At 46.7% G+C, this 26,189-nt stretch overlaps 1 protein-coding gene across 1 annotated transcript in view; it reads left to right on the top strand.

The window, feature by feature from the left end:
* Positions 1 to 26,189, top strand: part of LOC102445263 (germ cell nuclear acidic protein) — an 85,955-nt gene that overhangs the window by 20,191 nt on the left and 39,575 nt on the right. The window contains exon 7 of the mRNA XM_075917998.1: positions 7,633 to 7,813. Coding sequence (XP_075774113.1) covers positions 7,633 to 7,813 — 181 coding nt within the window. The remainder of the gene's footprint in view (positions 1 to 7,632; positions 7,814 to 26,189) is intronic.

Raw genomic sequence — 26,189 nt, 5'->3', positions numbered from 1 at the left:
AAGGTTGTGGAATCTGCATCACTGGAAATATTTAAGATCAGGGTAGATAGGCATCTATAAGGTTCTTGGTCCTGCCGTGAGGGCAGGGAACTGGACTAGATGTCCTCTCAAGGTCCCTTCCAGTTCTATTATTCAATGAAAAATTGTGGAGCCTGAGAGAGACAACAGGAGTTCTCATATATTCTTTTCCTATTACAAAGGGCTTATCTGTCATCCAACATTCCGGTCATCTGAAGAAGTGGGCTGTGTCCATGAAAGCTCATGATACCATCTACATGTTTTGTTAGTCTATAAAGTGCTACCAGGCTATTTGTTGTTTTTTCAGTTTATCTGTCTCTCTCTGCAATTCCAGACTGATTGATCTAGAAGAGCCTGTATTTCTAGACTCTCTCCGCTCTATAGAACTTCGATAGATCTGGATTTGGTCTGTTTGTGGAGGGATTCTTTTAAATTTCAGGAAACAGTCAACTTGCCTTTGTTATGATCATAAGTGGAGTGTTCTTTGTGAGCGCACACCATTAACATAGCCCAGCTTCAGCTGCTGTTCAGTCTATCCCTGAGTACATAGTTCATTTGAAATTTCTTGAGCTCTCTCATATTGTCAGTCCAAGTACATCTTGCAGCCATCTTGCATAGCACACCTGAGCAAAGATTTCATTTATCTATGATCTAGTAAAAAGATTCTTGAAGGGGTTAATTAATCTAGGTGTGGGTTCTTTTAACTCAAGGAGTCAAGTCCCACACAATATTACTTAGTCATTAAACCTCCCTTTGAACCCACGGGAGAATATGTTCCCTATTTTAATCTCTTAATTAAGAGATTCATTGTAGCAAATATATCCAAATGGATTAATGCACCATCCTGGTACATGCGTGCTCAATTGGAGATTTTAACCAGCAGTATCTGAGTCTGTGCTGTGCACTATACCTTATTGTGCACCTGTGTGAGATCATACAAGCAGGTGCAACTCACCATCACTACAGCATCTTCTTCACTGCTCGTGGTTCCAGACAGTCCAGTGTGATGCCTGCTGAAATCATAGCTATCATCCTTTTAGTTATTCTGGTTTTAATTTAGTATTATTTTATTTCTTTTTATTTCCTAAGCATGTGTGTGCTTTACGTGATTACATTTCTTCTGTGGTCAGGGTCTTTTACCGTTGGTGGTTAAGGTTAGGGATTGTTAAGAACAGATATTAGAATCATAGAAGATTAGGGTTGGAAGATACCTCAGGAGGTCATCTAGCCCAACCCCCACCCAAAGCAGGACAAATTCCAACTAGAGACAGAGGCTAATTGCCTAGATAGACTTCAGGAGGAAAGGAAATAACCACAAAAGTGGGAAATTAAGGAAATCTCATATCAGTAGTATAAGAACGACCATAGTGGGTTAAACCAAGGTTTGTTTAGCCCAGTGGCCTGCCTTCTGACAGTGACCAGTACCATGTTCCCCGGAGAGAATGAAAAGAACAGATAAACATCAAGCGATCTCTGTCATTCATTCACAGCTTCTGGCAAACAGAGGCTACAGACACCATCCTTACCCATCCCGACAAACAGCCATTGATGGACCTGTCGTCCATAAATGTTTCTAGTTCTTTTTGAATCTGTTATAGTTATGGCCCTCACAACATCTTCTGGCAAAGAGTTCCACAGGCTGACTGTGCATTGTGTGAAGAAATACTTCCTTTTATTTAATTTGAATCTGCTGCCTATTAGTTTCCTTTTATTTGTTTTCAACAATGTATTGAGGGATCATCTAGCATCGTGATGTCCAATCAGTTCTGAAGCAGTAGCCACTAGAGTGACTATGCTATAGTGTACTAGCCACAGTCAACTGGGCAGATAGCCACATTGTTCAAGCCAAGTAACCACATTCAACCAACCACATGTGGCTAGAGTGTTAGACCCCATGGATATAGCAGATAAAGGTCAGATCCAAAGTCAGTATTAGAAGAGGACCATAAATTTCCCAAAGCTGCATGGCCATGCAGATTCCCATTAAGTCCAGTGCAGGAGCTCAGGGCTGCAGCAGGAATAAATTTCTCTCCCTAAGCCCTGAAGCTGCTATGGCCAGTGGAGGGGAGCCCCTCTTCACCAGCCCCAGCAGTGAGCCACCCAGATAAGCCTGAACACCAATCCCCTACCACACTGAGCACTGTCCTGTACCCCAAAGCCATCTAGGCCAGATCTTGTACTCCCTCCTGCACCTCAAACCCTGTCACAGCATCATAACACTCCTGTACTCTCCTTTCCCCCAGACCCTACATCTGAGCCTATCATACACTGGAACCCCCTACCATGAGCCCCTCACATACCCCAACCCAAATTCCTGAACCTTCACATCCAGAAGTCTGTGGCTTGCTTAGTACCCTAACCCTATATCTGACCCCAACACTGCCCGGCCTGGAGCCCCCTCCCTGAGCCAGCGTTCCCTTATGTACCTCCTCCTGCATCCAGATTTCCTCCCAGAGCTTGCACCTCTCACCCCTTCCCACACCCAAATCCCTCATTCCCACCCTGGAGCCTACACATCCTGTCTCAACCTAGCAAGGGTATGGCTAGACTGCAGGAGTTTTTCAGGATTCCGGAGATATCCCATAAAAACTCTTCTGCATCCAGGGATGCGTTTGTTCTTCCACTTCTTTTAGTGGAAGAGCAAACATGATCTTTCAGTCACCCCTATATTCCTCTTCCCACAAGGAATAAGGTGGTTTCCAAAAGAAGGGTTTTTTTCTGACATTTGGTCCAGTCTAGACAGGCCAAATGTTGGAAAAACCTCTTCCTACAGATTTTTTTTTAAAAAAAAGCAGCAATATAAGGATTGGGGATAGCAAGTGATGGAGAGGAGGAGAATAGAGGGGGCGGGGCTTCAAGGAAGGGGCAGGGTGGTAGATCTTGGCTTGTTCTGTCATTTAAAAAGTGATCTTGGGTGTAAAAAGGTTGGAGACCACTGGTCTAGAGTAAGAGTGAGCTGTCTCTCATAGGTCTGGCATGACTGCAATAAGTGTGATTTCTGGATCTGCCATACCATCACTGCCTCCCTCTCATTAGTTCTCTTGACCCAGAAATTAGGGACAATATCCCACTATAGCTTGCTTATGTCCCTCTCAAAGCTGGAAACTAGTTACAACGAGCAGGGCCTATGGGTCAATCCTTCTCTCTCACTCCCATTGATTCCTCTTACTAAGCCCATTTTATAGCAAAGTGAGACTTGGTTGTTTTAGTATTTACCAATTAATAATGTATTATGTAAGATACCTACAATACCCAATGCCCTTATTTGGGGTACATCCTGATACTCAGGATGTGCAAAAACTGTGTGTGTGATTAAGTTTTATGGCTGCACCTGTAACTTTTGTTTATCAAAAACAGAAGTACCAGTACAAGCTTGATTGTTGTGTGTCTTGCTGTGCTGCTTAATCTGCATTATTATGCAAAAATTCCTGCCTCTCAAAGCTTCCTCCCCCTTTAATCCCAGCCTTGCCTGTGTGCTTAGAATCATAGACTCATAGAGCTGGAAGAGACCTCAGGAGGTCAAGTCCAGCCCCCTGCCCAAGGCAGGACCAACGCCAACTAAATCAAGCCAGCCAGGGCTTTCTCAAGCCGAGACTTAAAAACCTCTGGGGATGGAGATTCTACCACCTCCCTAGGTAATTCATCCCAGTACTTCACTACCCTCCTAGTGAAATAGTTTTTCCTAATATCCAACCTAGACCTCCCTCACTGTAACTTGAGACTATTGCTCCTTGTTCTGCATCCGTCACTACTGTGAACAGTCTCTCTCCAGCCTGTTTGGAACCTCCCTTCAGGAAGTTGAAGGCTGCTCTCAAATCCCCCCTCACTCTTCTCCTCTGCAGACTAAACAAACACAGATCCCTCTGCCTCTCCTCATAGTTCATGTGCTCCAGCCCCCTCATCATTGTGGTCACCCTCCGCTGGACCCTCTCCAATGCGTCCACATCATTTCTGTAGTGGGGGGCCCAGAACTGGACATAATACTCCAGATGTGGCCTCACCAGAGCCGAATAAAGGGGACTAATCACTGCTCTGGATCTGCTGGCTTATGTGCACCAGACTTGAGACAGGTCTGGATTTTGCTTGTTAGGGATCTGCACTGTGATCAAGTCAGACATCACCATTTATTGTCAAGGCAGAGCTGTCCCGGCTCCCTTACAATAAGCTTCAGTGATATTGATAGCTCCAGCTTGGCCCCCCCAACCCTGGTACACATCTCTGCTGAAAATGTCCATGGACACTCTATTCACCTTGCCGTTCTTCCTGATTTTACTAGCAGTCTCAGGCACCCAAACCTAGAGGACTGCACCTCACAACTGGGAAGCTGCATGGCTGAATCCTGCAGCACTTTCTTGCTCAGATCAAGTTAGACAAGTTTTCCTTTGAAGTAGGAAGCCATCTTATGAGAGCTAGCTACCTTGCCAAGTGGAAGTGGTTTTCAATCTGGTCACTGCAGCACTGTCATCGACATTCTCCACTGATCCACTTATTCTGGGCTGTCTTCTCCATCTCAAGCGGCAGGGGCTCTCCATATCATTAATCTGGGTTCACTTGACTGCCATCTTTGCCTTCCACCCTGGCGCAGAGGGTTGCTAGGTCTTTGCTAACTGGATGGTCCGCTGTTTCCTTAGAAGTCTCGACAGGCTATATGGGCAGCTCTGACAGCCTATCCTGGCTTGGGTCCTGTCCAGGTTTACAGGAATGGCCTTTAAACCTTTGGCGACATGCTGTCTGTTTTCTCTCTCCTAAAGGGTGATGTTTTTAGTAGTGATAACAGCCGGGAAGGCGTCTGAAAGCAGGGCCCTAACATTGGAGCCCTTGTACTCTGTGTTCCATAAGTCCAAAGTTCAGCTCAGGCCTCACCTGACTTGTCTTCAGAAGGTTGTCTCCTAGTTTCACATAAACTGGAAGATCTTCCAGTATTGTAACCTAAGCTGCATGTGAGCATCAGGGAGAAAAGGCTTTACTAGTTGGATCTCTACAGAGCATTAGCCTTCTACATCAAGAGAATGAAACCATTCTGAAAGTATGTCCAGTTATTTGTGGCAGACAGAATGAAAGGTCCTCTTGTTTCTTCCCAATGGATTTCATCGTGGATCTTGTCCTACATGTGTGCGTGCTACTACCAGGCAGGGATGCATGCTCTTCCAATAATTGCACACACCACCAGGGCTTAGGCTTCTTCAGGGGAGTTACTGGCGCAGGTTCCCACCCAGGAAATGTGTGTATGGAGGACCATGTCGCTACTCTGCACTTTCCCCACACACTATGCAGTCACTAGATCGGTTGCCCACTTTGGTAGAGCGTTGTTGCAATCCTTATTTAAGTAGATCTGAGTAACCACCACCTTTATATCAGTCACTGCTTGCAAGAATGGAATATGTATAGGCAACTCTCAGAAGGAAACGTAACAGAGAGGTAGCAATGTTAGTCTGATCTTGGTAAAACAAAAAAAGCAGTCATGTAGCACTTTAAGACTAACAGGATAGTTTATCAGGTGATTAGCTTTCGTGGGGCAAACTCACTTCTTCAGATCATATTCTGAAAGCAAATTGGCATGACCAATGAATACAATGAAAAAAGTAAAAAAAAATTACCAACTGACAATTCAGCTACATAGAACAGAAGGTGGGGGCGAGAGGGGAGAGTGACAAGGAAGGAGGAAAAGGCTTATTGTAAGAGTCAATTAAGTGGCTAATCTGGGGTCACTACAAATATCAAAAGGTGGGGAGGCTGTCTTTGTAATGTGTAAGATAATTATCATCTCAATTAAGGCCCATTTGCAACGTGTCAAATTTTAGCATAAATAAAAGTTCTGAAGTCTCCCTCTGTAATCTGGAAGGAAATGTTACTCTCTTTACAGCAACTGTTCAAGATGTTGTCCATGTGTATTCCAACCTTTTAACAATGCTTCTGGGGAATCCTATACCTTCTAAATCCTGTATTGGGCAAATCTACTGCCCCATTCTACCTTTTTTTGCATGTTGGTGGAGGAGACATGATGGCACTTAGAACACAGGCACAGACACAATGACTATTGCTGGCCAAAAAAATCTGTGCACAGGAGTGGAATACGTAATACCTGCTGTAAGGGAAGCAACTATTTTTCATTTAATCTGGTACCATAAACTCTAAAATGTCTTACTCATAACTAATTTGTTATTCCAGGCTTCTGTAGAGGTCAGAATTCAGATGTTTGAATGCATTATCTAAGCACTTCCATACCATAGCATGTTTGGTTTACTGTTCAGTGCAACTTTCAGTCAGAATTTTCTGGGTCTGTAATATTTGGTTTGGAGATAATTGTCTATTGTCTGTAAAGTTTCTGATGACTACTTTTGCTGTAATTCCATTGTAATGATGTGTGTATGTACAAGAGAGAGTGCACAATTCCAAAGTGCTTTTTGCATCTGGTTTGAACAATGTTAGTGCTCTACAGATCAGTGATTTTTCCAGTACTGAAGTAATTTTTCTACAGAATATAAATATACCAATTAATATTTTTAGTGGTAGTAGAGAAGCTCTATTGAGACAAATATATCCTGTTCATCAACAATGTGTGTTGCTGTTGTTGTGTTGTGAAGGCAATCTTGTGAATTTATGCAGACACCTCTGAAGATGGGTATATTGAATGAGGAATGCAGCTTACTGCATACAGGCAGTCCCCGGGTTACGTACAAGATAGGGACTGTAGGTTTGTTCTTAAGTTGAATCTGTATGTAAGTCGGAACTGGCGTCCAGGTTCAGCCGCTGCTGAAACTGATCAGTTTCAACAGTGGCTGAATCTGGAGGCCAGTTCTGACTTACATACAGATTCAACTTAAGAACCCCAGGCATCCCCAAGTCAGCTGCAGCTGAAACTGATCAGCGGCTGATTCCAGGAAGCCCGGGGCAGGGGCTTCCTGTAGTCAGCCACTGGTCAGTCTCAGCAGCGGCTGACTTGGGGACACCTGGGGCAGAGCAGCTGGGGTGCTGCTGGGTTGGTCCAGTGGCACCCAGAGTGGCGCTACAGGACCAACCGGCAGCGCCCCAGCTGCTGTACCACAGGCGTCCGGAGCAAAGCCACGGAGCATGGGGGCAGCGGGACAGCCCAGACACGCTGTGGCTATCCTGCTGCCCTCGGGCTCCGCGGCTTTGCTCCCCGTCCCCCTGGTCTGCAGGCCAGGGGGACGCAGAGCAGAGCAAAGCGGCGGAACACGCAGCCAGCTGACAGCCCAGACGCATCTGGGCTGTCAGCTGGCCGCGTATTCCGCCGCTTTGCTCTGCTCTGCTCTGCTTTGCTCCCCGTCCCCCTGGTCTGCAGACCAGGGGGACGGGGAGCAGAGCAGAGCAAAGCCGCGGAGCACGCGGCCAGCTGACAGCCCAGATGCGTCTGGGCTGTCCGCTGCCCGCGTGTTCAGCTGCTTTGCTTCCTCTCCCTGGTCTGCTGGAGACCAGGGAGAGGGAGGGCCCCGTTGGTAACTGAGGATCCAACGTAAGTCGGATCCGCGTAACTCGGGGACTGCCTGTACTCATTTGTGATCCAGTTTCTAGTCTCTCTAGTCTGTGTTTGTTGGTGGAATTTCATGTTATTTGTTTTAATTGGTTGTTTGATGTTTTGATTTGTGCTTGCAGAACAGGAAAACATCAAGCTTCCCTGTGACAGTGCACAACACTCTGTTAGGAAAAAGAGAATTGTGACATCAAAATCAGAATCCTCTTCATCTAAAGAAACACCTTCCAGTGTAATGCCTTCTCTGAGGATTCCTAAGAGCAAATCAGTCTCTAGTATACATTCATCTGAGACAGAGGAAAGGTACATCTTTCTTTTCTCTATCTTTTAGTGTTCTTAGAGTATAACAAATGGGTCAGGAACAGTGTTTCCTCTAAGATTTTCCATCCATGAGTAGAGTGAGTTTTGTCTTGTGCACCAGTATTGAAGTCCTATGTGCTTGTTCTGATGTGTGCCACCATATACAATTTTAAATATTATGGAAGTTATCATACTTAAATAAGGGATAATTAACAAGGTATATGATTTTAAATTAGGGTTGCAAGATGGTTTCAACAAAAATACTGGACATACTTGACATTACATCACAATCTACATTACATCTTATTTAGAAACTATCGGACACTTATATTTTCTCAATTTGTTTCCCAAACAGAGAGCTCAAATACTGGACTGTCCGGTTCAAAGCCAGACACCTGGCAACCCTATTTTAAATGTTAATTTAATATGAAATCAAATAAAAAGAAAATTAATACATCAAAATTTTCAGTAGCCACTTGGTATCATTTTCATTCCTTTATCTGCCCTCCTGCCCCTCTGTTGGAGTTGTTGGCAAGAAAGAACTGAAAGGGTGTAGGGCTGGTGGCACCTAATACTATCGATGCATGAGTGCAGCAATCCAGAGGGTGCCACTGCTGACCATGTGGCTACCTCTAAGGCAATGTGCACCTAGAATAGAAAGGATATAAGTAACATGTCTCTAAGAACAACAGTTATGAAAGGTAGGTAACTGTTTTTCCCCTACTGCAGCTGTCTTTAGGTTGGGAATTAAGGTTTTCCCTCCCTATTTTTCCTAATTTGAATTGTTGCTTTCCTTGACTAATGCTTCTCTTCCACTTTTATATCTTGGGGAAAAGGGCATTCAGTAAAATGTAATGCCTGTAAAAGCTTCTCCAAAAGGAGCTGAAAAATTAGGTTAACCAGATCCAGAACTAATTGATTCAAGAACCTGAGCTAGCTCAAAATGTTCTTCTGTGAAAGTCACCAAGCACAATTCCTTTAACGAACAGCGCCTCCCCACCTCTCTTTCCCCCCTCCCCCAAAAAAGTACCACATGTAGTTCCAGCAGTTTCAAGGAGCCATGTGGCAAAAAGAAGCGTTCCACAAAGGATCCTACCATCATGACATTGAGTTCCACAGATTACTTGTGCATTGTTTAATTTGTTTTGTTTTTATAGATTTATAGGTTCTCAAGTTTCCTTCTCTGTATTATTTATTTAAAAACCTCTCTTACACTCCCTTTTTTGGCCTGGTCGTGAAACAACCCTAATATTTTTAGGTCTTTCTTGAAATGGAAGTGTTTCCATGCCTCTAATTGTCTTGTCATCAGTCTCTGAACTGCCTCTCTTTGCTGTATTTCTTTGGAAGTAAAGTAACTGGAACTGAAGAAAGCTGACATACCATTTGATTTATATAGTGCTTATAGATTTTAAGGCTTAAAAGGAACATTATGCAGGAGGTCAAACTAGCTGATCATAACACACACTGAAGAACCTCACACAGTATACTCTCTACCAATCCTGTAATTTCTGTTTGAGCTATATAATTTATCTTTTTAGAAAGATATCCAGTCTTTTAAAAAAATCTTCAAATAATGGAGAATCTGTAGGTAGGTAGTTGGGATATGAAAGTGTAACTGTGTACACGATTAACCAATGAGTCTAGTGACACTAGGCTCATCGGTTAACCTTCATGGTTTCACACAGGCTCCTGAGGACATGCCTGTCTGCTTCCCTCTCCCTCTTCCCCCCCACCTCCCCACTTATAAGCATGTAAATGCTGAAATTTTCAGCAGTTACACGTTTACTTGATTAAATGAATTGTAACATCCTTAGTGGTAGGTTCTTCTAGTGGTTGATCACTCAGGTTAATTACACTTTAAAAAAAATCACCTAATTTCTAGTCTTAATTTGTTTAATTTTAGTTTCTAACCATTGTTCTGTCTTAGCTCTTTAATTTGAAAATTAGAGCTTTCTTAATCTTTTCTTGGATGAACTAAACAGATTGAGTTTATTTAGTCTCTGACTATAATGGAGTATCATACTTGTTCTTCAAGTGATTGATGTTCTGTGAAGTGCACTACATGTGCCCAGGACTGGAGATTTTTTTCCCTAGTAGTATCTGTTTTGGTCTACTTGGGCACCTCCACTTTTTGTGCCCTATACCAAGAGTTTTAAGGAGGGGCCGATGGATGGCTGACATCTTTACTTCAGTCTTACCACTCATTGTTTAGGATGAAGTGTCAGTGTTCATGCTGACTACTACTTCAGCTTTTTCCTATAAATAAATTGTAAATAATTTTGAATATGTAGCTTTAATTATTTATCTAATCATTTGAAGTTCATCTCCCTAACATTTGGAGGAGTGATTCTACTTTAAAAAACAACCAAAAAACAACCAAACAAAATTTTTTTGCTGAAACTTCATGCAGTGCCGCAAGCTCTTCCTGGTCACAGTCTACTATGGTGCCTGTCTGTACTGTCTGAGGAAAACCACATTCAGACCAAGTGCAACAGGACAAAGCAGTAAAGGAAGTTCCAAATCTGATCATGAAGAAGGCCCATGAAACTCTAGACAACTGATGGGAGACACATTCTCTCCCCAGCCTAGTACCTTGGCCTCAAAAAGGTAAGAGCAACCTGTTGAGTACAGTTCCAGGACTCTCCATCCTCTCCCAACTGGCTATGAGAGACTTGGATGAGCAGAGTCAAGGTGAATAGGGAGGGGAGGGAAGGGAGACATAGGCACTCCAATAAGGCAAGGAGGGGGAGTTCCATTTTCATATCCTCAATGAAACCAAAGTCCCCATCTCATACCAAGCCAAGAAAGTTCCATAGTGGGACTGTCTGGTATGAGGATAGACCAGCCTGGTAACTAACTGAACAGCAAGACTGTGCCAGCTCCTGGTACTGTGAGTAGTACTTGGACACCAACAACAGCCTCTGTGCCACCACTTCCAGATTCCAAGCTAGAATGTCACTGGTACCATCAATGAGTAGTCAGGTGATTCCCACCTCTGCGGATACTGACTCTCTCCCATTTTGGATTTGAAGTCAGAGTCAAAAGGTTGAAATGAATATGGCCTATATTCTGACTACTCCCCAAGAGGCAGCTCTGGGAGTGAAGTCTATATAGTGTTTCAGGTGTCTTCAGGGTATCTTAGTATTCTCAAAAGAACAGATTACCCTCTCTTCACGTATTGGTACCCATCACCATGGGGCCAGGCACCAAGGTTTGAAGTCCCACAATGATAGTACTGTGACCCAGAAGACCCGTGATACTAGTAGCCTACCCAACAGCTACAACAATCAGAATAGGTGAACACCACGTTGCTGATCGTGTCGTTGTCCTCTCCATATGAGGCAGTGATTCCAGCTTTCCTGCCATGTCTTAAGGCTCCTAAGTCTTTCTAGGAGTTGCTCAAAAGGCTACAGATTGCCTTGGAAGAGGTCCATGAAACTCCACATAGACTGCTAGACATCCTGCACACACTGGACTGAGTAGACTGGCACTTCCAATCGACTGCACTGTCCTTGAACCTACTAAGACACTTAGCAAATGTTTGCCACTAGTATCCAAGCGGGCTCCAGCCAGTTAGTCTAGATCAGTGGTCCCCAACCTTTTGAGGTTGTCGGGTGCCAGGGGGCGTGGCTGTTCGCCCGCCGGGTACCAGGGGGCGGGGACACTTGCGCACCCGGGGGTGCCCCCCCCCCCCAGCCGCGCGCCCGGGGCCGGTGCTCACCCCGTAAGCGCCGTGCGCCCGGGACAGGGCCGGCGCTTTCCCCTCCCCCCTGCAAGCGCCGCGCGCCCGGGGCCGGCGCTCCCCCCCCTGCAAGCGCCGCGCGCCCGGGGCCGGCGCTCCCCCCCCTGCAAGCGCCGCGCGCCCGGGGCCGGGGCCACGCCAGCCCCGAGCACCTGGCAGGCACATGCAAGTGCACCGTGCTGGGGACCACGGGTCTAGATGTATCCAGCAATGTGATTGTGCTATATTACTTTAACAATCTAAATCTAAGGTATCTAAAAGGGTGTCATAAGGAGGAGGGAGAAAACTTGGCCTCTGGGGATAGAAGCAGTAGCAATGGGCTTAAACTGCAGCAAGGGAGATTTAGGTTGGACATTAGGAAAAAGTTCCTAACGGTCAGGGTAGTCAAACACTGGAATAAATTGCCCAGGGAGGTTGTGGAATCTCCATCTCTGGAGATATTTAAGAGTAGGTTAGATAAATGTCTATCAGGGATGGTCTAGACAGTATTTGGTCCTGCCATGAGGGCAGGGGACTGGACTTGATGACCTCTCAAGGTCCCTTCCAGTCCTAGTAGTCTATGAATCAGGGAGAAGTGTAATTCTCAGAACTATGATCAGAAGCTGTCACCATTTGGAACTTTTACCATACTTATGTACAGGGCTCGACAAATAATGTAATCTACTTGCCCGTGGCGAGTAGATTGCAACCCAGAAGAGCCAGCGCAGAGCAATCTGCACATGCACAGAACGCAGAATGGCGTGAAACAGTGCAGCTGGCGAGTGGGGCTTGCCACCGCTTGGCGAGCCCTGTTTATGTAGAATATTCTGACCTCTGTGCATCTGCCAAACACTGTGGCGTACCCTTTGTACAGTATTCCACAGAACATGTGTGGGAGCTGCACAACCAAAATCTACAGGAGGTGTTTTGGGTATGAGGATTTCAAAATCACAGAGCTATTTGTATCAAATATGAACAAAAAGTACAAAGACTTCTGCTCCAGAGGGAGTGCTCTCATGTGATAGCTGGAGGCTGTCAAGTACACATTTTCTCCAACAGAACCCCTATTACAGAGGATATTGAGGAAAATCCAGTAAGACAGGGTACAGGTCATTTTCATTGAACCTGATTGAGTCCTTCAAGTTGGTACTCCATGTTATTGCAAGTCATGTCCACCACTTCTCCCAAGGCAACAACTCTTGACTCAGAATAGGGAGAGGACTTACTATGCCAACCCAACCATGCTACACCCGATGGCATGGCATTTGGATGTTGGAACTGTAGGCAGCCTGCTTGGCAGATGTCCAAGCTGTACTGAGCAGCAGTAGAAAGAACTCTACCCAGAAATGCTCTACATTAGGAACTATCATAAAAAAGCAAGCCTCCACACACATTTCACCTCTTCAACACTTTACTACTATTCAACAAACCACCTACAAGGACCACTTCATCTCTCTTCAGAAGAAAAAGGACAATAAACTGTCCAAACTGCTACATGCCTTTCAACTCACCCAACATCATCATCAACCTATCCAATCACTCTCTCAGCCCAGCAGAAGAATCTGTCCTATCCCATGGACTCTTCTTCTGCCCCACCACACCCACAAATATTATTCAGTTCTATGGGGATCTGGAATCCTATTTTTCGGTGCCTCCGCCTGAAGGAATATTTCCAACACACTGATATACAACATATTGACCTCACTGCTCCCCCACGCCATTCCCACAAGAAGGCGGCTTCTGTGTGGACCCCCACCAACAGACGTAACGAAAGTCTGGATTTCTATATTGACTGCTTCCGCAAACGCGCTCAAACTGGCATTATCAGCAAACAACAACATATTGCATACAACCTCAGTCATGCAGAACACAATGCTATTCACAGCCTCAAAACCAATCCTAACATCATAATCCAAGAAGCTGGCAAAGGAGGAGCTGTAGTCATGAACAGGACAGATTATGAACAGGAGGTGATCAGACAACTCACCAATACCAGATTCTACAGGCCTCTCTCCTGTGACCCCACTAAAGAATACCAAGAAAAATGAAAAAACTGCTCATGAAACTGTGATGCTACTCAGGAACAACGTTGTGCTAACACCCCCCCTCCCCCCCAAATCCCTGACCCGGAACTTTCTATCTACTACCCAAAATACACAAACCTGGTAATCCCGGACAGCCCATCATCTCCAGCATCGGCACACTTACAACAGGATTATCTGGCTATATCGACTCCCTCCTCAGACCCTATGCTACCAACATTCCTACCTACCTCCGCAACACCACTGACTTCCTGAGGAAACTCCAAAACATCAATAATCTTCCTGAAAATACCATTCTGGCCACCATGAATGTAGAAGCCCTCTACACGAACATTCTACACGAAGACGGATTACAGATCATCAGAAACACCATCTCCGATAACAACACTGTACACCTGATTACAGAGCTCTGTGACTTTGTCCTCACCCACAACTACTTCCAATTCAGAAACAATTTCCATCTCCAAATCGGCAGCACAGCCATGGGCACCCGCATGGCACCACAATATGCCAACATCTTTATGGCTGACCTTGAATAACGTTTCCTCAGCTCTTGCCCTCTAATACCTCTACTTTTCTTACTCTACATCAATGACATCTTCATCATATGGACTCATGGAAAAGACACTCTTGAAGAATTCCACAAGGATTTCAACAACTTCCACCCTACTATCAACCTCAGCCTAGACCAATCCACAAGGGAAATCTACTTCCTGGACACTATAATACAGTTAAATAATGAACAAATTTCCACCACCCTATATCGAAAACCCACCAACTGCTATACTTACCTTCATGCTTCCAGCTTCCATCCGAGACACATTTTTCAGTTGATTGTATACAGCCAAGCCCTACAATACAACCGGATTTGCTCCAACCCCACAGACAGAGCCCATCACCTATAGGATCGTTACAAAGCATTCCTAAAACTGAAATACCCACCTGGGGAAGTGAAAAAACAAATCGACAGAGCCAAAAAAACACTCAGACATGAATTACTTCAAGACAGACCCAAAAGAGAAAATAACAGAACTCCTCTTGTTGTTTGTTACCTACAGTCCACAACTCAGACCCCTCCAACGCATTATACACAATCTACAATCCATCTTAGAAAATGATCCCTCACTCTCAGGGTACGTCTAGACTACATGCCTCTGCCGACAGAGGCATGTAAAATAGGCTACCCAGCATAGTCAATGAATCAGGGATTTAAATATCCCCGGATTCATTAAAATAAAAATGGCCACCGCGCTGTGCCAGCTTAGCTGATCGTCAGTACAGTGCACGAGTCAAGACGCAGATCGGTTGACAAGGGAAGCCTTTGTCGACCGCTCCTGTTTCACGACCCCCTAACCCAGTGATCTCCAACCATTTTAAGCAGGAGATCACTCTTTGAATTCAAGTGCAAATCCAAGATCTACCTCAAATATAAATACCCTTGCCCCGCCTGCCTCCTTCCCCCCCACCCCCTCCCCTCATTCCATCCTCCCTCTCTTGCCCATCCTTACTCACTTTCATCAGGCTGTGGCAGAGGGTTGGAATGCAGGTTCTGGTCTTGATTAAAGGATCTGGAGTGTGTGTGAGGGGCTCTGAGCTGCTCTTGGGGCAGGAAGTTAGGATGTAGGAGGGAGTTCTAGATGCAGGCTCTGGGACAGTGTTTGGATGCAGGGGTGCTCAGAGCTTGGGGTGCAGCAGTGGGTTCATGACTGGGGTAGGAGTTCGGGATATGGGCTCTAGCTGGGCACTGCATAGCTCTGGTGGCTCCTGGTTGGTAATGCAGTGGGGCTAAGGCAGGCTCACCCCTGCCCTGGCCATGGACCACTCCTTAAAGTACCCAGCAAACTCCATCCCAAGCACTGTAGTGCCCCCTTTCTGCTTTGTGGAGAAAGGATACAGAGTGGGAGGGGGCACCTTAACATCAGCACCCCTCCTCGCCCTGCCCTGCCTTGCCCTGCACAGAAAACAGGAGGCTCCACAGGGGAAGGGCAGCTCCAAGGCAAAGGGCAGGAGATGAGCAGCAGTGGGGGGAGGGGCAGCTGAAGTGCTGGCACTTGATAGCCACTGGGCCAAAACAGTCAGGATCACTTGTCAGAGGCTCTAAGATCTACCAGTAGATCACTATCTACTGGTTGGTGACCACTGCCCTAAACTGAAGCACATTCTTTCTGATAACTATGCCACACAACCACATCATAAGCCTCCAGGAACCCAGCCCTGCAACCAGAAAAGATGTCAATTCTGCCCATATATCTACACTGATGAATTCATCGCCAGAGCAAACAACATAAGCCACACAATCAAAGGGTCATTTGACTGCTCACCCAGCAATTTGATCTATGCCATCAAATTCCAACAGTGCCCCACTGCTATATATATTGGACAAACTGGATGGTCCCTGCGGGAAAGGATCAATGGACACAAATCGGATATACGTAAAGGGAACACGGAAAAATCTGTTGGTGAACATTTCTGCTTACCTAACCATACTTTAACAGACCTGCTGGTGGCGGTCTTGTCACAGGCCAGCTCTACAAGCCAGATCCACAGGGAAGCACTTGAATCATACTTCATACACAAATTCAGTTCACATGCTGATGGACTTAATCGTATGGGTTGACTAGGACATTATCTACTTTATAACCACTGAAGGTGCCAACAGCAACTATCTATTTACTTTGATCTACTTAGGTTTAAGTACCCATTCTTCAGATATTTAATGATGCCCTGTCTCACATCCCCCTTCCTTTTTTTCTTTTTCGCGCCCCCCCCCCCTTTATTTATTTTGAGTTTTCATATCCCCCACTCATACTCCGGTCATCAGCTCATGATACCATCTACATGTTTTGTTAGTCTATAAAGTGCCACCAGACCATTTGTTGTTTTTTTTCTGTAACAGACTAACTCGGCTACCTCCTGAAGCTCCAGGATGTAAATTAGACACTTTGAAATTGAAAATGAAGCCAGGATTTGAATTTCCCATGCTTCGTTTGCATATTTGCGTCATGGCGCTCTTTCATAACTCTGTTTTGAAAGTGAAACCTCAGTCTACACATGGTTCTTTTGAAAATAGAAGCCTTTTTCAAAAGATCCTGTAAACCTCAGGCTGTGTCTAGACTACATCCCTTTTTCGGTAAAGGAATGTAAGTTAGGCATGTCGATATTGCAAATTAAGCTGGGATTTAAATAGCCCCGTGCTTCATTTGCATAATGGCAGCTGCTGCTTTTTTCCGAAACTGGGCTTTTTCGGAAAAAAACCCGGCATTTTTTGAAGAGTACAGGATCTTTCAAAAAGGGTTTTATTTTCGAAAGATTCCCATCTAAAGTGCCGGAGGAGTTTTCGAAAAAGCCCCATTTTAGAAAAAAGCATCAGCCACCATTGTGAAAATGAAGCGCGGGATATTTAAATCCCGGTTTCATTTGCAATATCGACGTGCCTAACTTACATCCCTTTACCGAAAAAGGGATGTAGTCTAGACGTACCCTCATTTTTTATAGGATCTTTCGAAAGAACTGCGTCTATACTGGGGTTTCACTTTCAAAATAGCGCTTTTTCGAAAGAGCGCCATGACATTCAAATCCCGGCTTCATTTGCAATTTCGAAGTGTCTAATTTACATGCCTCTGCAAAAGAGGGATGTAGTCTAGACACACCCTAAGAGGCTGGATCTGTTGGTTTACTCACTGGGTAGCTTCCAATTAAAGGTTGCTAACCAACACGCAGTGTTAGCTTAATATAATTACAATACATGGGCGACCATGGAGAAATTTAAGGAACTTCTCCCATCAGAATGTAGTACTGAGTTTGCGGCCCTCATAGAGGAGGGGAAGGTAATTTCCCACTCCTCCCTTCAGGCAGCCCTACATGCTGTAGCAGTCCAATCTGTGGCCACAGGCATAGTTATGAGATGCAACTCTTGGCTTCAGGTGTTTAGAATCCCTCCAGATGTCCAAAGTACAATACAGGACCTTCTGTTTGATGGTTCCAGCTTGTTTACAGAACAAACTAATTCCAGGTTTCATGGTTTAAAGGATACATGGTTAAAGTCCTTCGGTCTTAAAACTCCTATGACTCAGAGGTACTTCAAGCCAACTCTGCCACATCAATACTATCCTCCCTGTCAGACAGGAGTAGAACAGAACGGGTAGCTGGCAAAGTTGCCATTGCCCCCCCCCCCCCCCATAGTAGTGGAAGTGGGGGCAGTAATAATCAGGCCCTGTCTTCCAGGCAGTTGCCAAGGGCCTAGAAAGAACTTTTTAAGATGCCCCCGAGTGCAACGAACCTTTCTACCTCTTGGATCCTGTCTCTGTGTTTGGGGACCAATTCTCATTTTTACCATGCCTGGACTCAGGTCATCTCGGACAAATGGGTTCTATACATGATAAAGATGGGATATTCTGTCCAGCTTCTGGTTACCTCACCTTTCCATACCCCTACCCCATCGCTTTTCAGAGACCCCTTTCACGAGCAACTCCTGTGATAGGAGGTGCAGACACTCCTCTAGGGTAGGGGCAGTAGAGGAGGTCCCTCTGCAATTCAGGGGTTCATGGTTTTATTTCCTTTATTTCCTTATCCTGAAAGGCAAGGTTGGGTTATGGTCCCATATTAGACCTACATGGTCTAAACAGATACCTGAAAAAGTTAAAATTCCATATGGTATCCTTGTCCTCAATTATCCCTTCCCTGGATCCTGGGGACTTGTACACTGCCCTCAGTCTGAGGAATGCTTATTTTCATGTGCCCATAGTTGCGGCTCTAAGAAGGTTCTTTCATTTCATTGTGGGCAGGTCCCACTATCAGTTCAGACACCTTTTGACCTGTCTGCCCCACCAAGGAGCTTTACGAAGTGCATGGCAGTGGTAGCAGCATTCCTGCAGTGCAGAAGGATCCAGGTCGTCATCTTATATCATCACGTGAGGGACTCAGTACCCCCAATGGAACCTAAACCTGATATTGTCAAAGCTAATGGTGCCACTGTTCGAGCCGTTAGCTACTTATTCTTTGTTGTATTTGTCTATGAAGGTTGTAGTTTTGGTAGTGATCCCTTCAGCCAGACGAGTTTCCGAACTAAAAGCGTTAATGTTTGAACCCACTGGGTTTTTTTTAAAGATAAGGTTCAGTTGAGACCCCATCCTTCATTCCTTCTGAAAATGATTTCTCATTTTCATGTGTCGCAAGACATTTTCCTGTCAATATTTTACCCTAACCCTCACCTCACCCTTTGAGAGAGATACCTAAATTCTCTGAATTTCAAGCATGCCTTAGCCTTTTATGTTTAGCGTACTAAGCCATTTAAGAAGTCTAATCAATTGCTTGTTGCAGTACCATGTACATGATAGCCCTTTCATCTGCCCAGAGGATCACTATGTGTATTCGTACTTGTTACGACATAGCGAAAGTGCAGCCGATCATTGTCTGTCCATTTGATCCAGGTGTAGGCCTCATCAATGGCCTTTCTTTTTTGAGCTCTTGCTCATGTCCATTCCACTTAAGTGTACACGCACCGCATGCACAGATTGTTGGAGAGTTTTCCCTTAGCGGTACCTGTTGGACCAGCAGGGAAGCCCCCTGGAGTGGCACCACTATATTGGTGCATGTATACCCCCACTGGCCCTCCATCCCCCTCAGTTTCTTTTTACCGCCCATGACCGTTGTTGAAGCGCCTTTCTTGCTTGCTGGCAAGAGTGCTTTCAGAGGTATTCACAAGTCTTTAGAGTTAGTTAGCACCTAGTTGAATCCCCTTTGTTCTTTCCAAGTTGCTTTTCCTGTTAAATAGTGGTTTAGCTAGAGTTAGATGAGTTTGTTTTAGGTTGGGGCTCGCCTGTTGCATCCCCTTTCCTCCCAGCTCACGGGGCATGCCAGGGCCTCACAGCTTTTCGTCCTGTGCTGACTGTACCAAGCCTATGCCCTGTGATGACTTGCACAATTAATTCCTCAAGTGTCTGGGTTAGGCCCGCATCCCGAGTAACTGCAGAATCTGCCGCAATTTTAAACCCCAGACTCAGCGCAAGAGAGAGAGACGCACTTGAAGATACTCTTGATGGAGTCAGCGCTTCATCCAGCACTTGCGGTGCAGCACTGACCATAATCACCAGTGCCGCACAAGAAGAGGAGGGCGGAGAGGGGCAGGTTTCCACCCCGGCATGCGCCTGCAGTGCACCCCAGTTGGGGCACGCTGTCACATCCGCACCAGCTGCAAGGTCTGCTGCTCCTGGGCTAGAGTATGGCCAGTTCAGTGTGTCCAAGAGCCATGGTGCAGGGAAGGAGCTGGTTCTGGTCAAAAGGCCCACCACTCCAGACACGTTCGAGTGCGCGGGAATTAATTGAGCTGACTGTTGATTTGTCCTTGCCACCTCCGGAGCGCTGGGACTGGCCCAGGGCCCATACCTTGTCATCAGCACCGGACTTGGGTAGGCCTGCACCGCTCATGGCACTGGTGCCCCATGCAGTGCTGCACTCCCCGGCGCTCATGTCTATGCTGGCACCAGGCCCTTTGGTACCAATAACCTCACTCTCTCCGGAGTCCAAGGAGAGCTCAGCGTCTAGCATGCTTATCCTGGCAGCCCAGTCCGCTGCACCGGAGCACCTGATGCCCCCACCATCAGTGTGGCAGTATGGCAAGCCCCGCATCCATGGTTCAGGACACAGAGAGGCACTAAACCCCAGATCCAGCCTCAGCCCCACCTTGGTCAGAGTCCAATTACTCAATGGATTCCAACATGGAGTTAGAGCGGTTCTCTCTTGTTCCTGCTCTCAGCGCCATTCTAGGTCCTGGCACTGATCCAGGTCCTGGTGCTGCTCACTTCCGGCACTGCGAATGCCATGATAGTGTCTCGGGTCAGTCGCAGACATGGCCTCTGCAGTGGCAACATCCAGACCAGTGGCCATTGTGGACCCCATGGGTGTACCACCAGGCCCAAGGGAGTCCTCCCTCCACAGCAGGATCCTCGCATCTGGGAAACCAGGCCCTACCTTTGGCCACCCCATTGCCTAATGTCCTGGCCCCACAGGCCTCGGCAGTACATGGTGAATTCCCTCAGCCCTCGTTGGAGGGTGGCAGTGATCAAGGGCCGTTGGGACAATCTGCCCCCTCTTGGGCATCCGAGTGGCCACACGAACTGGAGGACTCAACGGTACGCGAGTTCTCGTCATCCTCCCTTGATGAGGCTGTAGGGTTGGCCTTCTCATCAGTGCTGGCCATGGACTCCCAGGCCCATCAAGAACTCCACTGGAGACTGGCCCAAAGTCTCAGGGTCCAGCTTGAGAGGGCCTCCAAGGATTCCAACCTGACAGTCAAGGTGCTGTCTCGTGGCCTTGCCCTTGAATAAGACGGTGGGCAAAATCACCAAGGCTCTCTGGCAGACGCTAGCATCTACTATGGACAAGAGGGCAGAACAGTGGTACTTTGTCCCCCATGAGCACCTGTTCTCACATCAGGGCTTGATAGTGGTGCAGGCTGCTAACCATCACAAGCGTCAGGGCCAACCTGCTCCTACCCCCAAGAACAGGGAGGCCAAGCAGTCAGACCTGTTGGCTGTGTCTAGACTGCATCCCTTTTACGAAAAAGGGATGCAGTCTAGACACAGCCGTTGGGTCATAAGGCCTGTGCCTCAGGGGGTCTCCTACTCAGGATTGCTAAACAGTAAGTCCTCCTGAGAAGGTATACCTTCAACTTGTGGGCAGCTATAGACAAATTTAGTGACTCGAAGCAGACATTTAGGGCCTTGTCTGATGAGGGCAAGGTGGTGTCCCGGGCGGAACTTCAGGCAGTCCTGGACTCCGCAGCACGGCAGCCTGTATTATGGCGACAGGCCTGGTCCTATGCAGGGGCATATGGCTACACATGTCTGGCATTCCACCAGAAATCCAGAACATGATTCAGGACCTGCCCTTTGAGCAGGGGGGCTTATTTTTGGAACAGACCGATACTAGCCTCCATGGGCTTGAAGGACTCTAGGGCAACTCTCAGGTCCCTAGGCATCCATACTCCTGCCCCACAGAGGGGCCCCGTCCCACCTTTTCTAGCAGAGCAATGAATCTGATTTCTGTAAACGCAGGGGCCGTAATAATACCAATAGAAGCGGCGGGCATCCTTTCCACTTGTCTTCCGACTGGGGGACGGGCCTCTCCAGGAAGTCCCAGGGCCCTAGGCCGAGTCTTTGAAGATGTGAGTGAGGACAGCGCACCAGTCTTAGATCAGAGGCCTTTTACCAATCACCTTTTCCCCTTCTATCATGTATGGTCACACATCACAATGGACTGCTGGGTCCTGGTTATGGTGAGAAGGGGTTACTTCATCCCCTTCCATTCCCAGTCCTCTTCCCATCCTCCTTCCCCATTACTCTTCAGGGACCCCTCTCACAAGCATCTTCTCAGGGTGGAAGTGCAGAAGCTTCTTGATCTAGGGGTGGTAGAGGAGGTCCCCTTGACCTCAGGGGAAAGGGTTTCTACTCCCACTACTTCCTCGTCCCAAAGGCCAAGGGCGGCTTCTGCCCTATTCTGGACCTGAGAGATCTAAATACTTTTGTAGTAAAGTCAAAGTTCAAAATGGTAACATTGGCCTCCATCATTCCTTCCCTAGCCATGGGAGACTGATACGCTGCCCTTGATCTCAAAGACACCTATTTTCACATTTCCATCGCACCTGCACACAGGTGATTCCTCTGTTTTATGGTGGGTTATGATCATTATAGCAGCCCCCAAGGTTTTTATAAAGGGTATGACAGTAGTAGCCACTTTCCTGAGGAAGCAATGGGTCCAGGTTTATCTGTTTATCTGGACAATTGGCTTATAAGAGGCTCCTCCCAGTCCCAGGTAATCAACCACATATCCTAAAGGAGGCCAAATCCACCCTGGTGGTCCTCCCTGCCCATGGGGCACTTCATGACATTAAAGGAGGCCATCCTGCAGCTCCAGTTGTTCCCTACCATGATGGTCCACTATTGCATTGAGGCTGCTGGGGCTCATGGTGGCCTGCACTTACATGGTACAGCATGCCAGGCTCAGGTTACAGTTGCTCCAGCTATGGCTGGCACAGACCCACCACCCAGTATATGGACACAGTGGTAACGGTGCCTGCAGATGTGTTGAGATCCCTCAACTAATGGCTTTTTAGGAGATGGTCTGCGAAGGCATGCTGTTCCTCAGTCCTTCCCTGTCCATTCAGTTGGTGATGAACGCTTCCAATACGGGCTGGGGAGCCCACCTCGGGAAGCTACAGACACAAGGTATGTGGGGCCCCACAGACCCTTCCCTTCATATCTATGTCAGGGAGTTGAGAATTATTTGCCTCGCATGCAGTATTTTCTTGCTGCAGCTTCGAAACAAGTGCGTTTTGATTTTGATGGACAACATGGCAGCAATGTTTTATATAAACAGACAGTGGTGCTCAGTCCTGTCCCATGTGTAGGGAGGCTCTCCTCCTCTGGGAGTTCTGCATGGCTCATGGTATTCACCCAGTGGCCGCTTACCTTCTTAGGACCCAGAACGGGTTGGCAGATCACCTCAGCAGGTCCTTCGAGAGGCACGAGTGGTCCCTCAGGATGGACATAGCCCTGTCTGTTTTCTGCAGGTAGGGGTTTCCCCACCTGGACCTGTTTGCAACCCGCAGCAACAGGAAGTGTCCCCGTTTTTGCTCCTTATTCAACCACAGCCTGGGGTTTCTGGGAGATGCTTTCATGATCCCTTGGCCTCGGGGCCTCCTGTACGCCCTCTCCCCCACCCCCTTCCTGCTAATCCATAGGGTAATTCTGAGAGTCAGGGAATTTCAGGCCTCTGTAATCCTGATAGCTCCAGCATGGCTTCATCAGCATTGGTTCCCAGCCCTTCTCTTGCTCTCAGTAGAGTGACCTTTAGCCCTCCCCCTGTGTCTTCACCTAATCTCTCAGGAGTTCGGCATTCACACAATGTTAATTGTTGTTCAGAGAGTTGCCAGAGCTGGCCTGGATAAATTCATTATTTTCTTCAGCTCGGGGCAAAATCACCTGACACAGTTATGGATCATGCCGCAGAAGCAGATCCAAGTAGCTGTGGTTTTTACCAAGTTCTACCTTGGGTTGGTGAGACAGTGCAAGGACATGGTTGTCAATAGGGCAGACCTTGCAATAATGAAGCCTATTTTAGGCTCACTGGGTTCTCATACTCTCATTCAGCTCTGTACTGTTATTTCTGCCATTGGGTTAGAACATGTGATGACACAGTGCCAAAGCATGGGGAGGCCTATGATGCCCTCAGTGATGTTACTGGCATCACTTCCTGCATCAATTTTGTGTTGGAGGTGTCACGTTACTGGATTTTGAAGGGAGCAGCCAGATCGCTGCTGCACCCATAGGTGGGGGTGTTGGCCCCAGAAAATGATAGAAAAGAGGGGCCATGTGTGGTGTTGAATAGAAGCTCACTGTCTGCTAATCCTATGCACGCTGTTCATGTGTTTGTATAATGTCTGTGTGTGCAATTATAAGCATGTACTTGTATGCATACTGAATATTTCCCTGCATGTGGTTGAGCATTGGGCAGGGCCTGGCCTATGGATATGCTAATTAGCGAGGCCTTGTGGGACAATGGCACTCAATGGGCCAAGGACACGCCTAAAGAATGAGGGCTGACACCTGAGAGCTGCCTGCATGGAACTCAGAGATTGGCCGCTGGCCAGGTGACCTGCTGCAGCCAAGAGGAGACCAGGAAGGAAGGATGTATAAAGAGGCCATATGGTCGCCGCCATCTTGGTCTTCAGCTCAGCACTTCATCCCAGAGGCAGCAATGCAGGGATCGAAGAGCCAGAAAGACCTGTGGACCCATCCTGATCCTAGGATGCTCAACAAGGACTTTTAAACCAGCAGCTGTAAAATCTCTGCTAGAGCCTGCATCGAGAACTGGGAGATTCGATGCATGTAATGTACCAAACTGGGTGGGGTTGCAACTTCTTTGGAGGATAGGGACATAATTCAAAATGACCTTAGCAAGTTAGAGAAATGGTCAGAGGTAAACAGGATGAAGTTTAATAAAGAGAAATGCAAAGTGCTCCACTTAGGAAGGAACAATCAGTTCCATACATACAAGATGGGAAGCGACTGTCTAGGAAGGAGCATGGCGGAAAGGGATCTAGGGGTCATAGTGGACCACAAATTGAATATGAGTCAACAGTGTAATGCTGTTGCAAAAAAAGCAAATATGATTCTAGGTTGTATCAACAGGTGTGTTGTAAGCAAAACTCGTGAAGTCATTCTGCCGCTCTACTCTGCACTAGTTAGGCCTCAGCTGGAGTACTGTGTCCAGTTCTGGGCGCCACATTTCAAGAAAGATGTGGAGAAATTGGAAAGGGTACAGAGAAGAGCGACAAGAATGATTAAAGGTCTAGAGAACATGACCTATGAAGCCAGGCTTCATGAACTGGGCTTGTTTAGTTTGGAAAAAAGAAGATTAAGGGGGGGGGACATGATAGCCGTTTTCAAATATCTAAAAGAGTGTCACAAGGAGGAAGGAGAAAATTTGTTCCTCTTGGTTTCTGAGGACAGGACAAGGAGTAATGGGCTTAAAGTGCAGCAGGGGAGGTTTAGATTGGACATTAGGAAAAAATTCCTAACTGTCAGGGTGGTCAAATATTGGAATAAATTGCCAAGGGAGGTGGTGGAATCTCCCTCTCTGGAGATATTTAAGAACAGGTTAGATAGACATCTGTCAGGGATGGTGTAGACGGAGCTTGGTCCTGCCTTGAGGGCGGGGGGCTGGACTCGATGACCTCTCGAGGTCCCTTCCAGTCCTATGATTCTATGATTCTTCAACAACCTTACTCTCATGCTTTTCTTTATTGTTATAATAAACCTTTAGATGTTAGATGCTAAAGGATTGGCCCAGCATGATTTGTGGGTAAGGTCCAAAGGATAAATTGACCAGGGATCTGTGGCTGGTTTCTTGGAACCGGACAGAACTTGTTCAGCGTAGGTGGGATTGGGTGCTAGGACCCCCCCCCCCACCACCACCTGTGTATGAGGCCCGGGGCACGGATATTGCTGGTGTGTTGGAGGGGTTTTGCTCGTGAGGCTTCAGGCAGGCTACTGAAGCGCTCTGTGGGACTAGTTTGTGGTCTGTTTGGAGAGGTCACCAGTCTGGGGGCTGTAAGGAGCCCCGGATTTGAGCAATTCGCCCTGAGCGGATGCCCTCAGCTGCGTCCGCCACACCTGTTCTATTCACATTTCTGTAGTTTCAAGACTTAGCATTTATCTCCACTGCAGAGTGGTTTGATGGTTCAGTAATCAAGCCACTGGCAGTTGATTTAGTGAATCTAGTAAAGACCCACAAAATCAGGGCTACTCAACTTTGGAAGCCCCGGGGGCCACAGTGATACAGCATATGCCGAGAGCTGCAACTTAAGCATGGTTACATAGACTTGCAAATATATATGTAAATATATGCAAATAACTTCTTCCACACTGAGCATGAATACTGAGATTAAGGCAAGACTATACAACATGCAGGTCCCATTTAAGCTGGTATTAATAAAATGCAGTATTTACCCGATTTCCACCCATATGACAGTACTTTTAACGAGCAATGATAATCCAGGAATTTAACTACTAAAACTCATATCAACAGAAGATCATTATATTAACTCGCTGTTGTG

The sequence above is a fragment of the Pelodiscus sinensis genome, unplaced genomic scaffold, assembly GCF_049634645.1.
Source record: "Pelodiscus sinensis isolate JC-2024 unplaced genomic scaffold, ASM4963464v1 ctg60, whole genome shotgun sequence".
Lineage (NCBI taxonomy): Eukaryota > Metazoa > Chordata > Testudines > Trionychidae > Pelodiscus > Pelodiscus sinensis.
The sequence above is the reverse complement of the archived record's forward strand: the minus strand, read 5'-3'. Positions and strand labels throughout refer to the sequence as shown.